General features: G+C 42.8%; 1 protein-coding gene across 2 annotated transcripts in view; it reads left to right on the forward strand.

Annotated features, from left to right (window-relative positions):
• The window catches only part of MTUS2 (microtubule associated scaffold protein 2), a 550,182-nt gene that overhangs the window by 232,149 nt on the left and 298,392 nt on the right, over positions 1–19,641 (forward strand). For both annotated transcript variants that reach the window (XM_033950272.1, XM_033950273.1), the window contains exon 4: positions 11,067–11,273. In XM_033950272.1, the coding sequence (XP_033806163.1) occupies positions 11,067–11,273 (207 nt within the window). The remainder of the gene's footprint in view (positions 1–11,066; positions 11,274–19,641) is intronic.

The following is a 19,641-nucleotide window of genomic DNA, read 5'->3' on the forward strand; positions in this document are numbered from 1 at the left end:
TGTAGGGCTCGCTCGCAGTCGGCGGGGTTCGGATGGGAGGGAAGGATGGAGGGTCAGGGGGTTTGGCTGTGCAGTGGGAGCAGCGGTGTGTGGGGGGGGGGGTTGAAGAGTTGCTGCCGGTGAATCCTGGGACTAGTGCTTACTTTGGGGGTAGGGCTTATATTAAGAACTACCCCAAAAATCATGCTAGGGCTTATTTTCTGGGTAGGTCTTATTTTCGGGGAAACACGGTAGCAGGCAATGGCAACTGCAACAGTAACAAGAGGGAGATAAGGAAGTTTGAGGGGAAATACTGAACAGGTGAACGAGAGGGGTAAAGGGAGTAGATGGAATGTTGGATTGCGGGGAGGGAAGAGAGGGTGGGTGATGCTGGATAGGTAGGTGCGAGGGAGGGAAGAGAAGGGACATTGCTGGACAAGGAAAGAGAAAAGGAGATGCTGAACAAAAGGAGAGAGGGAAGAGAAACAGGAGGTGTTGCATTGGTGGGAATCAGAAAGAAAGAGGAAACAGGGTGCTGATTTATAGGTTGTAGGGGGCAACAGAAACCTTAGTACTAGCCCCGATTAAGTAGATTGGTTTCATAAAAGGAGAGAAGCAAGTTCAGTGAGTTGAAAATATATCTGCAAAACCAGATGCCTAATCAGGCCTTGCAACAAGGTAAACATGAATGTATGCATAATTTATGTCCATATTCTTTATGAATACTCAAATATATAAACTTCTTGGTAGCATGATATTTTTTCATGTTGCAAGATAAAAAATATATCTACCGTATTTTCACTCATATACCGCGCACCCGTGTAAAACGCGCACAAGGGTATAGTGCGCGGGAAACTGTAATTTATGTAAAGAAATTTTTATATAGCGCGCACACCCGTATACCGCGCATGCCGCCCCGACTCTCTCGTCGCTACCCGACTCTCCTCTGGCCACCCGACTCTCCTTTCGCCCGCCCTGACTCTCCTCTCGCCGCCCCGACTCTCCTCTGGCCGCCCCGACTCTCCTTTCGCCCACCCCGACTCTCCTCTCGCCACCCCGACTCTCCTTTCCCCCGCCCCGACTCTCCTCTCACCCTTGAAGTCCTGTCCCCCCTTGAAGTCCTGTCCCCACCCTGAAAGCCTGATGCCCCCCCGACGTCCGATTCACCCCCCCCGCAGGACCGCTCGCACCCCCACCCCGAAGGACCGCTCGCACCCGCACCCCCACCCCGAAGGACCGCTCGCACCCCCACAGCCTCCCACCCACCCCCATCATGGAGAAGCTGCCTACCGTTGTCCTGCTGCTTTCTCTGTCGGCGGTCCCGCCCCTTCCCTGAGCCCTGCGTCTGCGCTGCTTCCTCTTCCGGCGGTCCTGCCCTTTCTCTGACGTCAGAGAAAGGGCGGGACCGCCGGAAGAGGAAGCAGCGCAGACACAGGGCTCAGAGAAGGGGCGGGACCGCCGGCAGAGGAAGCATCAGGACAATGGTAGGCAGCTTCTCCATGATGGGGGTGGGGGGTGGGAGGCTGTGGGGGTGCGAGCGGTCCTTCAGGGTGGGGGTGCGGGTGCGAGTGCGAGCGGTCCTTCGGGGTGGGTGTGCGAGCGGTCCTGCGGGGTGAATCGGACGTCGGGGGGGGGGGAACTATGTAAAAAAAATTTGGACAACGCGCTCACGAATATAACGCGTATGGTTATACTCGGTTTGTAAAATCGTGTATAATGCGCGCGTTATATGCGTGAAAATACGGTATTACTGTTAAAATGTAATTTATTTTCAAGAGACTGTCCTTTACTGCCAGAGCTCCTTGTTTAATTAAGCACTATCTAAATTATTTAGCTTAAACTAGGCCTTGTCTTTAATTTTCTTGAAAACCATTGATTCTGTTGAATCTGCTTTCAATTTGTCGTGCTTACTCTCTCTGATATCAGTTAATGAAAGCAAAACTGTATTTAAGGTTCTGTTCAAAGTAGGTTTAACTTGTGGTTCTGGATCCCAAAAGAGGACTTCTGTGGTTGCAGACTGTTAGGGATCTGATTCTGCACTCATTTGAAACAACATGAAAAATTGGGGACCCAGTATTCAAAACAATTTAAACATCTAGGAGAGGCTTGTGGTCATTTTAATCGCCTGTTTTCAGCAGCACTTAAGCGGATAGCGCTGCTAAAAATGCCCAGTTGATGCTCAAACCGAAACCAGATGTTTTGGAGGTACTCCAGGGGGAGGGGGCTGGAGTCATCACTGAGCCTACATATCTGGCACCTACCTTTGCTGTAGGCGTGATGCTGTAAAGACAAAGAAAAGATCCAACAGATCTGCAGTAAAAAACGATAAACTGAGGACAAAGAAAAGGACTGCAGACAGGTCCCTCCGTATTTGCGGTTTCAGCATTCATGGTTTCGATTATTCACAGTTTTTAGCTTGCTGGCTCCTCCCCCCAAATTACATCAGCTTGCATAGAGAAATCAATGATTCCAATACTTCACAGAGAAAATCGCTGATTCCCAGCCCTTTCTTCACCGTGTTTTGCCTCTCCTTCAGGAACAGGCCAGGTCTCCCACCATGTTATTCGCGTTTTCACTATATTCACGATGGTTTTTAATAGAAAACAACCAATAACATATGAAAAGGTTATTTGCGGTTTTTCTGTATTTGCGGTTCTGCTAATCCCCTCTCACAGTGAATACGGAGGGAGAAGTGTACAAGATGCAGGCAAAATTTATTATAAACAAATAAATTGTTATATACAAATAAACCACTTATAGAAATATGAGACCCGACACGTTTCGATCAACACTGTCTTCCTCAGGGGGTCCTAGAAAGAAAGTATAATCTCAATAATTATATGAGCTGAAAACATTGAATGGTAAGATGATTAAGAAATGATGGTGAAAGTGTGTGAATAAGTGTTCATCAGGGAATTAATAAAAGCAATATAAACAATAAATATGAAATAAGAGAGCCATAAAAAGGTGATCAAACGCACTTCACCTTTTTATGGCTCTCTTATTTTTTATTTATTTTTGTATTGCTTTTATAGTTTTTATTAATTCTCTGGTGAACACTTATTCACACACTTTCACCATCATTTCTTCATCATCTTACCATTCAATGGTTTCAGCTCATATAATTATTGAGATTATACTTTTTTTACTAGGACCCCTGAAGAATAAGACAGTGTTGATGGAAACACAGACAGTGTCGGGTCCCATATTGCTATAAGTGGTTTATTTGTACGCAACAATTTATTTATAATAAAATTTTGCCTGCATCTTGTAGACCTGTCTGCAGTCCTTTTCTTTGTCTTTGTCTTTGTCTCTACCCATCGCTTGATTGACATGCAATCGGTGACCGCTTTTAAGGTGGCTGCCAACAATGGCGATGGCTACAGAATCCGGCCCTTAATAATTAGGGCGTCATAAAGCTAAGACTAGATCCAAGTTTCAGTGAAGCACTGCAAAATCACCAGAGAGAGTTCAGTAGTAGTGATCAGCAAAACCTGCATTCACAGCGTAAAAAAGTAAGCGAAGCTGGCAGTGTGAAACTGAAATATCTGGAGGGGGGGAGGGGCTTGACACAAGGGTTACAAGAAATGGTTTCTAAGAATCTGCATCTCCAACCCTATATCTCATGTCTGTCTGTCCAAGTTAGATTGTAAGTTCTTCCGAGCAGGGACCATCTATAAATGTCAAAATGTACAGCGCTGCATATGACTTTAAGCATTATATAAGTGATAAGTAGTAGTAAACCCCTTGCTTAAGAAACCGAAGATATCTACGTGGTGTCCGGAATAAATGGGATCCCCGACCCTCCCCTACTTTTCTCTCTGAATAGATCCCACGTGTCTATCCCATTTGGCCTTAAAATCAGGCACGCTGCTGGCCTCAATAATAATCTTCCACTTCAGGTCATTGAGGCCAGCAGCGTGCCTGATTTTAAGGCCAAATGGGATAGACACGTGGGATCTATTCACAGAGAAAGGTAGGGGAGGATCATTGGGGTGGGCAGACTAGATGGGCCGTGGCCCTTATCTGCCGTCTATTTCTATGTTTCTATGTTTCCCTAATAATCCAAAATCAAGGGTTCCTTTTACTAAGGTGCGCTAGGGCTTTAACGCGCAGAATAGCACGGGCTATATTGCCACTCGTGCTAGACCTTAACGCCAGCATTGAACTGGCGTTAGTTCTAAAAGCGTAGTGCGCGGCGTAGCGTGCGGTAATTTCCTGCGTGCGCTAAAAACGCTGGCGCACCTTAGTAAAAGGAGCCCCAAATGTACTGTTTTTAAACAATATTACTATTATTGGCAGGTGTTACTGCAAGATGCTGTAAATTTCTGTCACAAAATAAGTCATATGGCGCAAAGTATTTGTTAAGGGAGTTTCCTAATACACGTTTTACTAATGCATTTTCAAAGGTCATACTAAATGTTTAAGCAATTGCAAAGTATTTTTAAACTACAGTATGTAAGAGGTCATATTTTTTCCAGACAGATTCTTTAAATGGTGCCTAGGTTAGGCGTCCTAATCACGGATGCATAGCAATGGCTAACCTAAATCCACACATACAGTAACTGATTTGTTTTTTATTGGTTAATTGGCGTGGTAATTAACCATGCTATTAAAAAAAAAAAAAAAATTATTTTAATTGATAATTGAAGTTATGCATGGATATTAGAGAATGACACAGTGACAAAATTCATCACCGTCCCTGTGGATAACCGTGGGAAATAATGCCATGTCATTTTTTAGTGTCTATTTCAACCTCGGTCCTTCTACACCAGCATTCTTCAAAGCAAAGCTTGTGGGTCAGTGGTTGTGGCCATTCATACTCTGATTCTTATGGGAGCCAAGGATAATGAAGCCATTGTGATATCACTGATGTGATTGGCTCTTAGGCACTGGTGGAATGAGGCATTATGACATCACAATATCTGCTCTGGATACCAGAGACTGTCATTCTGTAGTGTCTATTTCAACCTCGGTCCTTCTACACCAGCATTCTTCAAAGCAAAGCTTGTGGGTCAGTGGTTGTGGCCATTCATACTCTGATTCTTATGGGAGCCAAGGATAATGAAGCCATTGTGATATCACTGATGTGATTGGTTCTTAGGCACTGGTGGAATGAGTCATTATGACATCACAATATCTGCTCTGGATACCAGAGACTGTCATTCTGTAGTGTCTGTTTCAACCTCAGTCCTTCTACACCAGCATTCTTCAAAGCAAAGCTTGTGGGTCAGTGGTTGTGGCCATTCATACTCTGATTCTTATGTGAGCCAAGGATAATGAAGCCATTGTGATATCACTGATGTGATTGGCTCTTAGGCACTGGTGGAATGAGGCATTATGACATCACAATATCTGCTCTGGATAACAGAGACTGTCATTCTGTAGTGTCTATTTCAACCTCGGTCCTTCTACACCAGCATTCTTCAAAGCAAAGTTTACGGGTCAGTGGTTGTGGCCATTCATACTCTGATTCTTCCCTCTCTCCTTAAAGAATGACATGAAGATGGTTTCCCGCGGTTATCCGCGGGAACGGTGATGAATTTTGTCACCGTGTCATTCTCTAATAGATATCCACATGGAAGAGAAAGTAACGCTGGACAACAGAGGGGAGTTAAAAAATTTCAATCGCAGTTAAAAAAATTTTTTTAAGTTCAAATCTTTTTATTAAGTGAAACAAAAATGTTAACAAATTAACCTCCCTTTTACAAAACCGTAGTGCGGTTTTTAGCACCTGTCGTGGTGGTAATGGCTTGAAGTACCTGTATGTAATACTGCTATGAACTCTGACGCTCATAGTTAGTGTCAGAGCTTTTACTGCTCTGGCCGGCGCAAAAAACTGTGCCACAGTTTTGTAAAAGGGGGGTAATCAATTTAATAGAGCATTAAATGCCTACCCCCTACTATAACCCCGCTTTTACAAAACCATAGCGCGGTTTTTAGTGCCGGCCATGGCGGTAACATCTCCGACGCTCATAGAATTCCTGTGAGTGTCGAAGCTGTTATTGCCACAGCTGGCGCTAAAACCGTGCTACGGTTTTATAAAAGGGGGATAGATAGATAGTGGCTAAATATCACCACCACTATCCCCTTAATTCTATATAATATGTCGTATCACAAATTAGATGCCAAAATTCAGGTGCTCAAATTGAAGTTAGGCACCCAAATGGGGGTAAATGACAGTTAGACATCTAACTTCACTTAGCCACTATTCTATAAGTTAGCACCTAAATATTTTACTGTCAGATTCTGTATAGATTGCCCAACAAGTTTGGGTGTGGATACATTATACATGGTAGTTACATGGCCGCTCACAAAAATGCTAATTTGACCCGCGTTTCAAACAAAATGAAACTATGAAAAATTAAATCAGTTGCCATATGTGTGATTTTTTTTGTGTACTATATACAAAAATGCATTGATAATATTGGGATGAACAATTGTTGGTTCTCAGAACTTGTCACTCACAGCTGTCCATTGTAACTTCCTGGGTAACTGACCCAACCTCTTATAATGCAATCCAACCTTGAACTGAATAGGTACATAAGAACTGCCATCTCTGGATCAGACCATCGGTCCATCAAGTCCGGCGATCCGCACGCGGAGGCCCAGCCAGGCGTACACCTGGCGTAATTCTAGTCACCCATATCCCTCTATGCCTCTCGTAAGGAGATGTGCATCTAGTTTGCTTTTTAAATCCGGGAACGGTGGATTCCACAATAACCTCCTCTGGGAGAGCATTCTAGGTGTCCACCACTCGTTGCATGAAGCAGAACTTCCTGATATTTGTCCTGGACTTGTCCCCCCTTAGCTTCAGTCCATGTCCTCTTGTCCGTATCACATTGGTCATTGTAAATAACTTTCTTTCCTGCTCTATTTTGTCAATTCCTTTCAGTATTTTGAAAGTCTCGATCATATCCCCTCACAGTCTCCTCTTCTCAAGGGAGAACAATCCCAGTCTCTTCAGTCATTCCTCGTATTCCAAGTTCTCCATAGCTTCGTTGCTCGTCTCTGCACCCTCTCCAGCAGTTTTATATTGTTCTTTAGGTTGGGAGACCAATGTTAGACACAGTATTCCAAGTGTGGTCTGACCATTGCTCTATAAAGCGACATTATAACTTTCTCCGATCTACTCGTGATTCCCTTCTTTATCATGCCTAACATTCTAATTGCTTTCTTTGCCGCTGCCGTACATTGTGCCGACGGCTTCAGGGTCTTATCTATCAGTATACCCAGGTCCTTTTCCTGTTCGCTCTTACCCATAGTTGCACCTGACATTCTATACTCATGTTCCTTGTTCTTTCTACCTAAATGCATTACTTTGCACTTTTCCACATTAAACTTCATCTGTCATTTTTCTGCCCATTTCTCTAACTGACATAAGTCATCTGGAGTTCCGCGCTATCCTTCTGCGATCTGATTACCCGGCATAGCTTTGTGGCGTCTGCAAACTTGATGATCTCTCTGGATGTTCCTTCTTCTAGGTCATTTATGAAAATATTAAATAAGATGGGCCCAAGTACCAAGCCCTGGGGCACACCGCTAGGTAAAGGCGGAATAGAAAACCTGATTAACATAACATAACACAAGACAAACAATTTGCTCGCACCTGACCACTCCTTAGAGAGAGCATTGACACTGACAATAGATATATCTTAGTGATTGATGGCTTAGGAGAAAATGAAATTTCAGATTTTTTTCCCCCTCTCATTTTGGGTTAAAAATGACATGAAACGGCTTAGGAAATTCTGTTGTTGACATTTCTCAGTCGTTTCAAATGAATGCACATTCCTAATGCATATTCCACATGTTTCTCAATATAAATCTAAAGCAGAGAAAAAACACGGCCCTGCCGCCACCCCTTGACAAGCGCTGGCTCAGAAAGATGTATTCATTTGATCTAGAAGCAAACCAGGTAGATACCAATTGTCTCTCTTCGGTGAAAATCCATCAACTGCTTCATATTCAGTGAAATCTTACATGTTGTACAATAAAAACTGGTATAATTATTATAGTGGAAACCTGCTGCAGACTTTGTCATTTGGGTAGACTTCCTGTCATTTTGTACTGCCTTTGCGCATCTAGAAATTGTTCTGTGTAATGACCATGGAATATATCTGTACACCAGTCTTCTAACAATTCCGTCTTTATTTAGAGGTTGGGGATAGGAGGGAATGGTGTGTCAGTCAGTAGAACATTTTGGTTAATGGAACACTCCCTGCTGCTTTATAATATAATGGAATCTATTTTCAAGCTGCTGCAGAGATAGACTGGCCAAGCTGATTTGTGCTAAACGCAAATTTGATCACGTCTCCCCTCTACTTACCAATCTCCACTGGCTCCCAGTACTTTCCAGAATTCATTTCAAATGCTCCTGCCTGGCTTTCAAGATCATTCACGGCATCCTTTCGCCCCTAATCCCTCTATCCTTCCTCGTCCGGACGCCTGCTACCTCCAGATCCGCTCACAGATACAAACTATCCTTCCCTACTCTACACGGCATCCTCCACGCTGGCAAACTGGGAAGATCCCTTCTCTCCAAAATCACGGGCCTTTGAAACGATCTCACTATCCCGCTGCGGAACCTAGGCTCCCTCCAACTATTCCGAAAACAACTGAAAACCTGGCTTTTCTCTAACATCTAACATCTCCTCCCCTGTCCACATCCTCCTCTATTCATATGCTCTTGTAAAGCTTTCTCCTCTCTTTCCTATATTTTTAAACTTTGTAAATCGTGTCGAGCTCCACTTCCGTGGAGATGATGCGGTATATAAACTTAAGGCTTAGTTTAGTTTAGTTTAGGATTTGGATCACATCTTTTTATAAGTAGCTGAATGCGAGTTGCAGTAGGCATTTTTCTGTCCCCCGAAGGCTTACAATGTAAAGGCTAGATTTATTAACATGTGTTAACATAACTTAATGCACCTCCCCATAATTGTCAGTAAGAGGGTGATTTTATAACAAGGAACCTATATGTGAAGGACAAGCAGGTGCCTAGTTTTAGCTTATTTTATAAAGACATATAGACACTTTCCCTCATACACTTCCCCCTCCCCATTCGCGGTTTCCACACTCGCGGTTTCACAAATTTGCGATTTTGGGGGGGAGGGGAGGGAGAAAAACGTATTTTATCACGTTCCCGCCATCCCGGCCTTACCTGGTGGTCTAGCAGGCTTTCAGGGGCAGGAACGATCTTCCTACACTCCTGCCCTGTGTAGATCACCAATAGGAAATGGCTGCCTTGAGCTCCCGCCATAGTCTCGAGAGACTATAGGAACTCATGGCAGTCATTTCCTATTGGCGATCTGCATGGGGCAGGAGCTTAGGAAGATCGCTCCTGCCCCGAAAGCCTGCTAGACTACCAGGTAAGACCGGGATACCGGGGGGAAGGCGGGAGGGAGGCGGGGATGAGTCAGAGCCGGACGAGAAGATATTTGCGGTTTTTCTTCATTTGCAGTCCGGCTCTGCCCCTATCCCCGTGAATACCGAGGGAGAAGTGTATTCAGCTAAGTCCTGTTTGGCCAACTCTCCGCCGATATTCAGCAGGAGATAACCAGCTATCTCTTGCTAAATATCGGGCTCACTGGACAGTGCCATAGCGAGAGTAGGGTTACTATATTTGACGACGGACCAACCAGGATGCATTGCCCTATTCTGGCCCCAGCCCTGCCTTGTTTTGCCTCCAGCCCACCCCATTCCACCTCCAGTCCTGCCTCCCAAAAGCCTCATCTCTTCCCGACCTCCAGGCTGCTTCTGAAGGGCCTCCAGCATTCGCAGATGTGTGTGACATCGTCTGCTCATGCTTGTTGATGGCCCTCCAGACACGGCTGGAGTTTGGGATTTTCTAGAACCCGGACTGCTGGGTTTTGGAAAGTCCATCTGGGAACCCAGACAGTCTTCTAAAATGAGGACACATATGTCCGGGTTTTTCCAGATATCTGGTAACCCTATTCCTTCCCCGCTCCCCATGCCACAATCAAGCCCTCCCTCCCCCTGTACCTCTTTAAATCTGCCAGCGTGAGCAGTTTCTCTGGCTTACTGCTCGTTCTGGTGCTGGCTTTCCCTCTGATGTCACTTCCTAGCCCCATGACCAGGAAGTGATTTCAGAGGGGAGCCAGGCTGGCAGGCGAAACTGCTTGCGCTGGCAAAGATTTAAAGAGGTACTGTGGGGGAAGGGAGGGTGCAAGCATGGCATGGGGGGGGGCAGAGAGGTGCTATCAACCCCATCAAAATGGCACATGGAGCAGTCTGCCCCCTCCCCTTACTATGCGCTATCGCCGGTCACTGCTTATTTTCAAGGCAAGTCTTTCTTTGGCCATTTTGCCTTTACTGGCCAACAGATGAAAATCAGCTTGGCTGGCTAAATGCGAGCTGCCGAACTATGTCCCAGATATTCAATGCCGGGGCCAGATAAGGCATCGAATATCCGGGATCATTGCAGCCCACGGGAAATAATCAGGCTGCCTCCAGTGTTCTGAATGTGAGGCCCTTTAAGGTCATTCAGATTTTGGTCTGTTATTGCAGCACTTAGATTTGGTCAGTCTACTTTAGAGATTAGCTCTGAAAGTCAAAGTTAGTAACTTGTCTGGGCTCACTCAAATTTGTCCAGTTAAACTCATTGACTTAGTAAATCTGGTTACAGTATTTTACTCTTAACTTGGGCTATTAGTAACTAGGGGCTTCTTTTACTAAGGTCCGCTAGTGTTATTAGCGCATGCAGGTAATTACCGCACTAAAACTCAATGCTGGCGTTAAGGTCTAGCGCGCAGCAATGTAGCGCGTGCTATTTCGCGTGTTAAAGCCCTAACGCAGCTTAGTAAAAGGAGCCCTAAGTCTCAGTGCAAAAATAAATGAGACCGTTGTTAAAATAGCACGAGTTGTGATAAAATAGCCCATCTTAACAGTAGTTCATGCTGATAACTTTCCCCCACCCTAAATTTAGCTTGTGCGGTCCAGTCAGTTTTCAAAGAATGGTTGAGCCTTCTAGGTCCATTTATAAATGCATCTTGCTGTGCTTATGCTTTTCCCTTAGCTTTTTAATGTGCTTTGCATTGTTGTTTCAAATCGTATTTATTTTTTCTTCACAGTGGATTTAAAGAAAGGATCCATTCCGAATGCTGCAAAATCAAATCTCCCCAAACCCTACCAATCCACTTTGCGCCCTCATGGCTATGCACGCCTGCCTACAGCTAAACTTGCAGCTTTTGGCTTTGTCCGAAGTTCCAGCGTATCTTCGATTTCAAGCAACCAATCAAATGACAGTAGTCCAAGCGATGCCCACAAAACAGCCAATCGTAAGTTGGAGGAAAACTATTTATTTCGTAAGGCAGGTAAAAGCTCTGTAGGCGAGGACTCATATCATTTTATGGTTGTGACTACCCGTACACTTTGAAATGTGTGGAAATAAATGCGAGGAATTCTTTGCTAGTTACAGATAGATGTTTTTGTGTGATTTGATCCTTACCTAATTGAAAAACATTCCATATTTTGCCGTCAAAATGTCATATTCTGGTTATGTGATTCATTGGGCCTGAAAGGAAAATTGAAGTCTTGGGTGGGAAGTGGGGTCAGGAGACGACAGATTGGTATTAATCAGTCTACTTTATATAATATTAATCATTATGTGATAAATTTTCAATAAGCTGCATAGCAATGTATGCATTTATTTCTTCAGACTGCAGAAACTGATTTGTAATTCAAGATTGTGTGGTAAGGAGATAAAAAGTGTACGCCTGTATTTTAAGTTGTCTCAAAAGAGTTGTAAAATAGGCATGTACATTTTTTAAACTTTAATGTAGATGAAACATTTTTCCTGCTGGCTATGTTTTGCTGCCATTAAAAACACCTCTTTTTACTGTGGGTATGACTATGCACAATTTGAAACAAAGGAGATAGTTTCAGTCATCTGAAAATTCTCTTAGATGGATTCAGCCATTCTCTACCTATGCATATCCCATTTTTGGCTATGTTGTTCCTAAATAGACACTTGAAAATTGTCCCCCTCTAAGCCAAAAGATTTTCTCTGGAAAGACATGCACCCTTAATCTTGCATTAATTCTCTTTGTGTCTCTCCTAGCTTCAGAGTTATATAGCTAATTCAATGGTATATTTAAATACAGTGCTGTCAGATAATACTAGGAAACATGTAAGCTGAGTGGGTGTCTTCCAACTGTGTTGCTGCCAGTGGGGGATGGTATTTCAATATTGTGTTTTCAGTAGTTAAGGACAGGCAGGTTCCCTGGAGTCCTGCAGAGCTTGCCTGTCCCTCACTGCTGAAAATGTGATAGTGAAACAGCACCCCCCACTGGCAGGTGGAGGACTACCACTCAAATTAGAGGGCATAGTGATCAGAGTAGGATCAGAAGTATGATAAGATAACGCCACTGCTGGTGCACTGTCATTGGCTCCCAGTCTATTTCAGATTTCAATATAAATTTGAGGTCTTAATTTATAAAGTTCTCTGTATAGGTATTCCTATTTATCTCTCCTCAATGACAATTATGCATACTGCAGCAAAGGCCTTGTGCAGATTATAAAATGGATGCCCTTCTATCTCTATTTCTATCTCTCCACCAAAGTTTGTCTATGTTATATCTACTCACTGAAGAGCTTTTTTTCCCCTACTCTGGAATTCGTGACATCCCCCCCCCCCCCCATCCTGGCATCCCTATAGACTGAACTTTCTTTTTGCAAATTCATTTCAGGACTAAACATACTTGTTCAAAAAAAGCATATACAGTACTTCTTATTGCCAAGCTTGAAGGATCCAGTACCCTGCCTTCAACAGAGATGGGATATGAGCTAGTTGGAAGTTGTGGCTTTTAAATGTTATATTTTATATTTATTCTGACCAATTTTCAGTGCTACTTACCTGGCTAGAAACAGCACCAACCAGTTAAAATAGCGCTTCGCCAGCTAGATCCAAATATTCAGCGCAAGATAACCGGTTATCTTCATTGAATATTCATGGTTAGCAGCTAAAATTTAACCAGCTATATTTTACGATACCCACTGATTTGCAGCACTGACCAGCAAAGTTTAGTGGCCAAATTGGGCCATGCAAGTAGCACTCCTATCTTTGGCCGCTATAACATAATTGGCCAGTGCTGAAAATTGACTTAACCGGTTATGTTTGAGCTGGCCAACTCCTCCCCCCCCCCCCCCTGATATTCAGTGCTGGTCACTGGAAATGGCCCAGTATTGAATATCCATGGTCGGTGTGAACTTCGGGAGTTAGATGTCCTGCCTCCCACAGTCTGACTATCAGCCGGATCGTCTTTTAATTGTAGTCTTATTGCTTTTCTCTTTACCTTTTCTGATCTTTATATGATCAATTTCCTTTCCTTCCTCTTTTAATGTTTTTATGTAACCTGTAATCCACTTTGATATCTTGAGAGGAAAAGCAGACTATTGAATTTAATAAGCTATAACTATAATATTGTTTAGATGGCTTGGGTGTCAGAAGAGACTATGATTGATTTACCACTGTGATAATGTAGAACATAATTGGATAATTCAAGTGCAGCTGGTGTGTGTGTGTGTGTGGGGGGACACAGTTTTGATTTTCTGTTTTTGAACATACTATTTGGGATTTTGTTTTGCTAGTGGTGAGTGGTGACTTGTTTGATTTCTTACTGAAGTATGTCATTGCGTTGTTAGTTCATCTTGTACTTCACCCAGTTTATCTTGGCAAGTGATAGATATAGGGGTCTAATCTAATCTAATCTGGAATTTCTGAGTCATACTGTCCAAAACAAATTCAAGGCAATTTACAATTTGAAAATTGTTGGTATACAAATTAGTGCATTGCAAATGGAATAGGAGAAGATGCAGTTCTAAGTGGGATAGAAATTGATTGTTTTTAGACGGAACAGAGAAAGGTAATAAGCTTGGATAGGTAAGTCAATATTCAAAAAGATTTAATTGGGCAGGAGAGGCACAAGCCTGGTTAATCCCCATTGAGCAAGCAGGCTGCTGATATTTTATTTATTAATTCAGTTTTTTTTATCCCTTTTTCTCCAAAGAGCTAAGAACAGGTTACAGATTAAACATATTACCGTATATACTCGAATATAAATTGATCCGAATATAAATTGAGACCCCCCCATTTCCCCCCCCCCCAAAAGGAGGAAAATGGTTGACTCGAATATAAATAGGGCGGCTTAATATTCAAGTGCCCTGCCCTGCCAGGCTCTGCACCCAGCCGCCTCCCTTCCAAGCTCTGCACCCAGCCGCCTTCCCTCTCTCCCCTGTCAGGCATTGTACCCGGCCCCCTTCCTTCCTGCCCTCCCTCCCTCCCCTGTCAGACTCTGCACCCAGCACCTTTCCTTCCCTCACTCCCTCCCCTGTCAGGCTCTGCACCCAGCACCCTTCCTTCCCTCACTCCCTCCCCTGTCAGGTTCTGCACCTGCACCCTTCCTTCCTTCCCCTGTCAGACTCTGCACCCTCCCTCCCAGGCTCTGCACCCTGCCCTAGCCTCATACCACATCTGCCTTTCCCCAGTGGGGATGCAGCGGGCAGGAGCGAACTTTCTGAGTTCCTGCCCCACTGCTAACCGGCTGCCACGACTTTCTTCGACCACTGAGCGGCACGAGAAGGAATGTGATTTGGCGCTGCTGCTCGGTGCTGAGCAGCTTCCTTACTGGTTCCCGCAAATTCTCACAAAACTTTGGAAAATGTGTAATACCATTCTTTATACAAACATTGGAACCCCCTGGGATCATGCCAGCCTTGGTCACTTAGACCTCCTTGTTGAACCAGAAAAGAGTTTTTTGTTGTACCACCTACCGAGCTTCCTGTCTCTAAAAGATGTTGATATAATCAGCTTTGGCTTTATCACATTCTTTCAGGAGATTTTCCAGGGAAAAAGTAATATTGAAGAACCTGTCTAAGATGTCTAACTTTCAGCAAGAATGTTATCTGACAGCAAACTTAGAAGCTGATTTATTAACAATTTTTTTTTTTTGCTTATGAAATTAAACTTGGATAAATCTTAAACTGTCTCCTTTCTGACACGAGGCATGAATAAAGCAAAAATATTCTCTTTTTTGCAGTTCAGTTCTCTACAGGTTTTCAAACATAGCTGTGTGGCCTTTGAATCTGAAAGGCTGTCTTTAGTAACATGAACGTGCAGTTCAGCATTTCTTCTCTTCACATAGGTACTGCTCAGAGACCAGATCAATAAAGCCTGCTGTCATTCAGGGTCTCATTTTACCAAGATGCACTAAAATGGGGGTTCTCGCTGCGCTTTTAGAGCTTGATTTTGTAACATGATATCTATATGAGAAATCCAGAAAGGCACCTCTTTCATAAAATCAACAGTCTGTAAATGGCTCTCAAAAATGGGCCATTGGAAAAGTTCAACACTAAGGGCTCCTTTTACTAAGGTGCACTAGGGCTATAACGCGCAGAATAGCACGCGCTACATTGCTCCGCGCGCTAGACCTTAACGCCAGCATTGAGCTGGCGTTAGATCTAGAAGCGTAGCGCGCGGTAATTTCCTGCATGTGCTAAAAACGCTTGTGTACCTTAGTAAAAGGAGCCCTAGATGTTGGTCTATAAAAAGCTCATAGCACTGGTTTCTGTGCACGACTCCAGGCACCAGACTTATGCCTGCTGAAACCTGGTGTAAATCCCGGGGCCCAGATTGCGTGCAACGTTTTAGAATGCCCATGACCCACCTGGGCCTCTCCTAAGGCCACACCCCCTGTTGGGTTCCACACTATGGGATTTAGGCGCCCAGCATTATAGAATAACGAACAAATGCATGTGCAAAATCATAATTGGTGACGGTGAAAGGATTTTCACTTGAGGGAAAACAAAAGGAAAATATACACAAAAAAACCCCTCATGATGACAAACAAAGACTCTTATAAGTTAACCCCTCTTACAGTATTTGGAAAAATGTCTATGTGATTCACACTATATAAAATGCACTATTTGATAATAAATAGTGAATAATAGAGAGCCTTCTGTTCACTGTGCCTTTATAAAGAAACAAGTGATCTCCCATGGGGGCATTTCCCATGGTTTTCTAGGTTGTCAGCTGATTGTACTTCCTCTCATGTGGTGCATTTATTGAAATGCCCTTGTCATCCAATCTATGTGGGCCAGACTTCCAGGTCCCTTATAACACATTTGGTAGAACATAGAAGCTGCTCGACTGTGGGTAGACTATTGCCACCTCTGGTTCCCCACCGTATTGCTTTTCCTCACTAATTTGCAGATTTACGCTGTTGGGTAGTGAACCAGGTTCCAGGCTCTGCCCGAAGAGGGAGTCTTCAGAAACGACTGTGGCAGCTGGAACAGAAATATATTTATGCATGGAATACAGTGGCCCCTGCTGGACTTAACAGCTGTGTGGAGTGGCATGTATTTTGTTTAATGTTTTTGAATGCAAAATCTTTTTTTTTTTTTTTTAATGCAGTGGTTGGGGCCTGCTATGATCGTTTTTCTTTTTTCCTTTTAATTTTGTTTTTTGCTATATCGTGTTGTTTTTGTTTTGGCGCTGTAGCATCGATGTTTTTTGTGCTTTGTTATGTCATATATTGATTTCTGGCACAGCTGTGTTTAAAGTTAACATTTTCCCGGGTTCTTGTATCCCAAGATGAGGGGCTCTTCTGTTTTGCCTGCTTTCATTACGTCTTTGATGTGATGACATCATGACATTTGCTAAACACTAAGGATCGAGAGCTGATTATCTGGTATATTAAGCACGGCAGATCTGAGCCAAATCTCTGTGAGTCTTTTTTTCGGGGATTTTTGCTTATTTTTTCCCATATTTGACCAGATATAAGAAGATGCCTTGCCCTTGAAATAGTTGGGCTGGGAGTATTGAAGAAGTTGAAATGTTGACGAGTGTTCCCTATAAACCAATTTGGATTTGAATTTCAGAACTTCCCAGGAAACAGCTGTGAAGAAAAGTATATTGCCACTTTTTGGCATTTTTGAATGTTATTTGAGTGGATATTTTTTTTTTTTTTTTGAGACCTGTGATTGTGCTGTAACGCCTGGACAGGATTGTTGGACTGAATTGTTGGGACTAGGGCACAAATTCTGTAACCGGTGCCTAATGTTAGGCACCTATTTTGGAGGTGTCCATCTAGTTAGGCACCTATCTAAATTGAATAACAAGCTCAATTAAGCTTTTTTTAAAAAAAATTTGTTTTGAAATCTGTATTCATTTCAAATCTTAAATCAGGTACAATAAATACATATCATAAGTTAACTTTCAAAAACACCTGACATCTTATAATTAATCCTTATAAAATAAAATAATATCTTCCTCCCTTATACATTTATAAAGATAATTTATTCAAGATATACTCAAAAATACCCTCCCCCCACCCCCCCCCTTAACGTCTTAAACTTTATTATTCATGGAAGAATAATTTTTAATCTTTACATCAATTAAGCTTTTTAATCAGCAATAATTGAAATTTAGGCGCCTATCAAGAAAGAGCGATTCTGTAACAAGGCGCCTCTAAAAATGTAGGCGGCCTTCAAAAAAATAGGCGCTATGCATGTTAGGCGTGGGCGTGGCTTCATGTTAGGTGCTTTGTAACAGAATTGCTGCTCTTAAGTGTGCTTAAGCGCCTAACTTTTAGTTGTGCCTAGGGCTGGCCTATTTATTGAGCGCCTCCAAAATAGGTTCCACTCAGCACGCTTCACTTAACAGCACCCAATTTTACTTGAATCACGCTGAACGGTGCCTAATTTGGTGCCTAACGTTTGGGCGCTTCTTATAGAATTTGCCCTTAAGTGTTCTGAGGTCTCTTTTTCTTCACTTTTTGGGACATTTTTTGGTGACTTTCTGGTGTTTATTGTGGATTGCTAATTTATAGAATTTGAGTTCTTTGGTTTAGTATTTCTTTTAGACCATTCACCAAGGAGTATGGCTACTAAGAACATCAATGGGCCTCTCACACCACATACATTCTCTGAAATTAAATTATACAATAGGGCTCCGATTCTAATAACAGTGCCATAAGTTAGGCGCACAAAAAAAATCCACTTACTGTAGCATGCGCTAAAGCATCCTGCAGTAATTTTACTGTTTATGTGTTGTAATTGTGCATAAGCAATTTTCACTATTTATTGAGGGGGCATGTCAGGGCCAGAGTGAGTGGTTAACATGGGAGCATTTATTGCTTCCCAAATAAGAGATGGTAAGTGCTTCCATTTTTATATTTTTGTTGGGCCTATTTATTATTATTATTATTTTGTAGGGCTCCTATTTATAACAATAGGGCCTAGTATCTTGGCGCCTAATTTGCATTATCATATATTAATAGATCCTGATGAGATCCTGAATTTGTACACAAGGCAGTGGAGGATGGAGGTCATAGGGAACCTCAGTGTGAGAGGCAGGATCTGAATCCTAGCTTTTCTGGTTCTCAGCCTGTTCAGATAAGCTGTTCCTCTACTCCATGTTATCCAGTAATTGGCTAGTGTCACTCTTCATAGTCTAAACCAGTAAGAAAGCCACCTAGGTCCTTGAATGGTACAATCAGGATATCAATTTAATAAATAATAATAATAATAAAAAATCCCAGTACAGAATATTGTGGAACAATTTTCCTTCAAAGTTGAATAATTAGTAGTTGTACTGATGCTGGAGGACAAGAATTATCCCCAGATGCTTGTCATGAGTTCTCAAGGCCATGTAAAGTTGTTCTCCAAACTGTAGTCTCAAGAACTTGTTTAGGGACATCTTTGAATAAATCTTTAGTTGGTCTAACTAGGACTGTGCCCAGTTTAAAGTGGGCCCTGTGCGGATTGCCCCATCAGCACTCCTCTGTCCCATCTGCTTCACCGCCGCCAAGGAGAGGAGATGGTGAATTGGGAGCATGGGAGCAATTTTCATTCCCCTCCACTTGTATTAGCATCCTCTGCAGTACTGGGTCCAACAAAAGTTTTCCTAGACTAGAATGCAGTCCTAGAGCTGATAAATCCATGCCTGAGGAACAGATGTACGGCATAACAAATGAGACTGTCAAACAGGGATGTAGTGACACTCAGGGCTAATAAGTGATACCAGGTTTTCATTGCAGCTGAATCCCATCTATATTATTTAAATTTGTATCATTAAGACTAATTCAGGCTTGACTGCATAGCACAAAGGAAAATGACGATACAAGAGGCTTCATTCATTTGCTGTCTCAGGGGAGTTGTTACAGATGTAAGCCCCGAAGAACAATATAGCAATGGTGAATTTCAGGTGGCAAGGCCCTTTGTCATATTTATGTCTTTGTGTATTGTAGTGCTGTGCTGTGTTAATTCAGAACATTATGCAAAATAAAATTTATATGTGCCATTTCTGAATGTCATGTTCCCTTCCCAGTTTATGTGTGAGCGCGCACACACATATTGAGGCGAGGCGTAGCATCATAATCTTTCAAACAGCAAAATTTAGAATAATGCTGACATGATTTACACAGTGTTTTCTGTATTATGAGAAGACTAAAGCCAAAGATTATTAAGAGCGAGCAAGGTATTGGGGGTCAGAAGGTAGGAGAAAGAGAATTGATAAAAAATGCTCAGGTCAATATTTAAAGCTATATATCCAGATCTGGACAAATGGCTTAGCTGGCACTGTATTCACAGCAGATAGCCCTTAAAAATATTGTTTGTTTGAGCTATCAGATGGCTACCCATCACTCA

This window comes from Geotrypetes seraphini, chromosome 6 (assembly GCF_902459505.1).
Source record: "Geotrypetes seraphini chromosome 6, aGeoSer1.1, whole genome shotgun sequence".
Taxonomy (NCBI): Eukaryota; Metazoa; Chordata; class Amphibia; order Gymnophiona; family Dermophiidae; genus Geotrypetes; species Geotrypetes seraphini.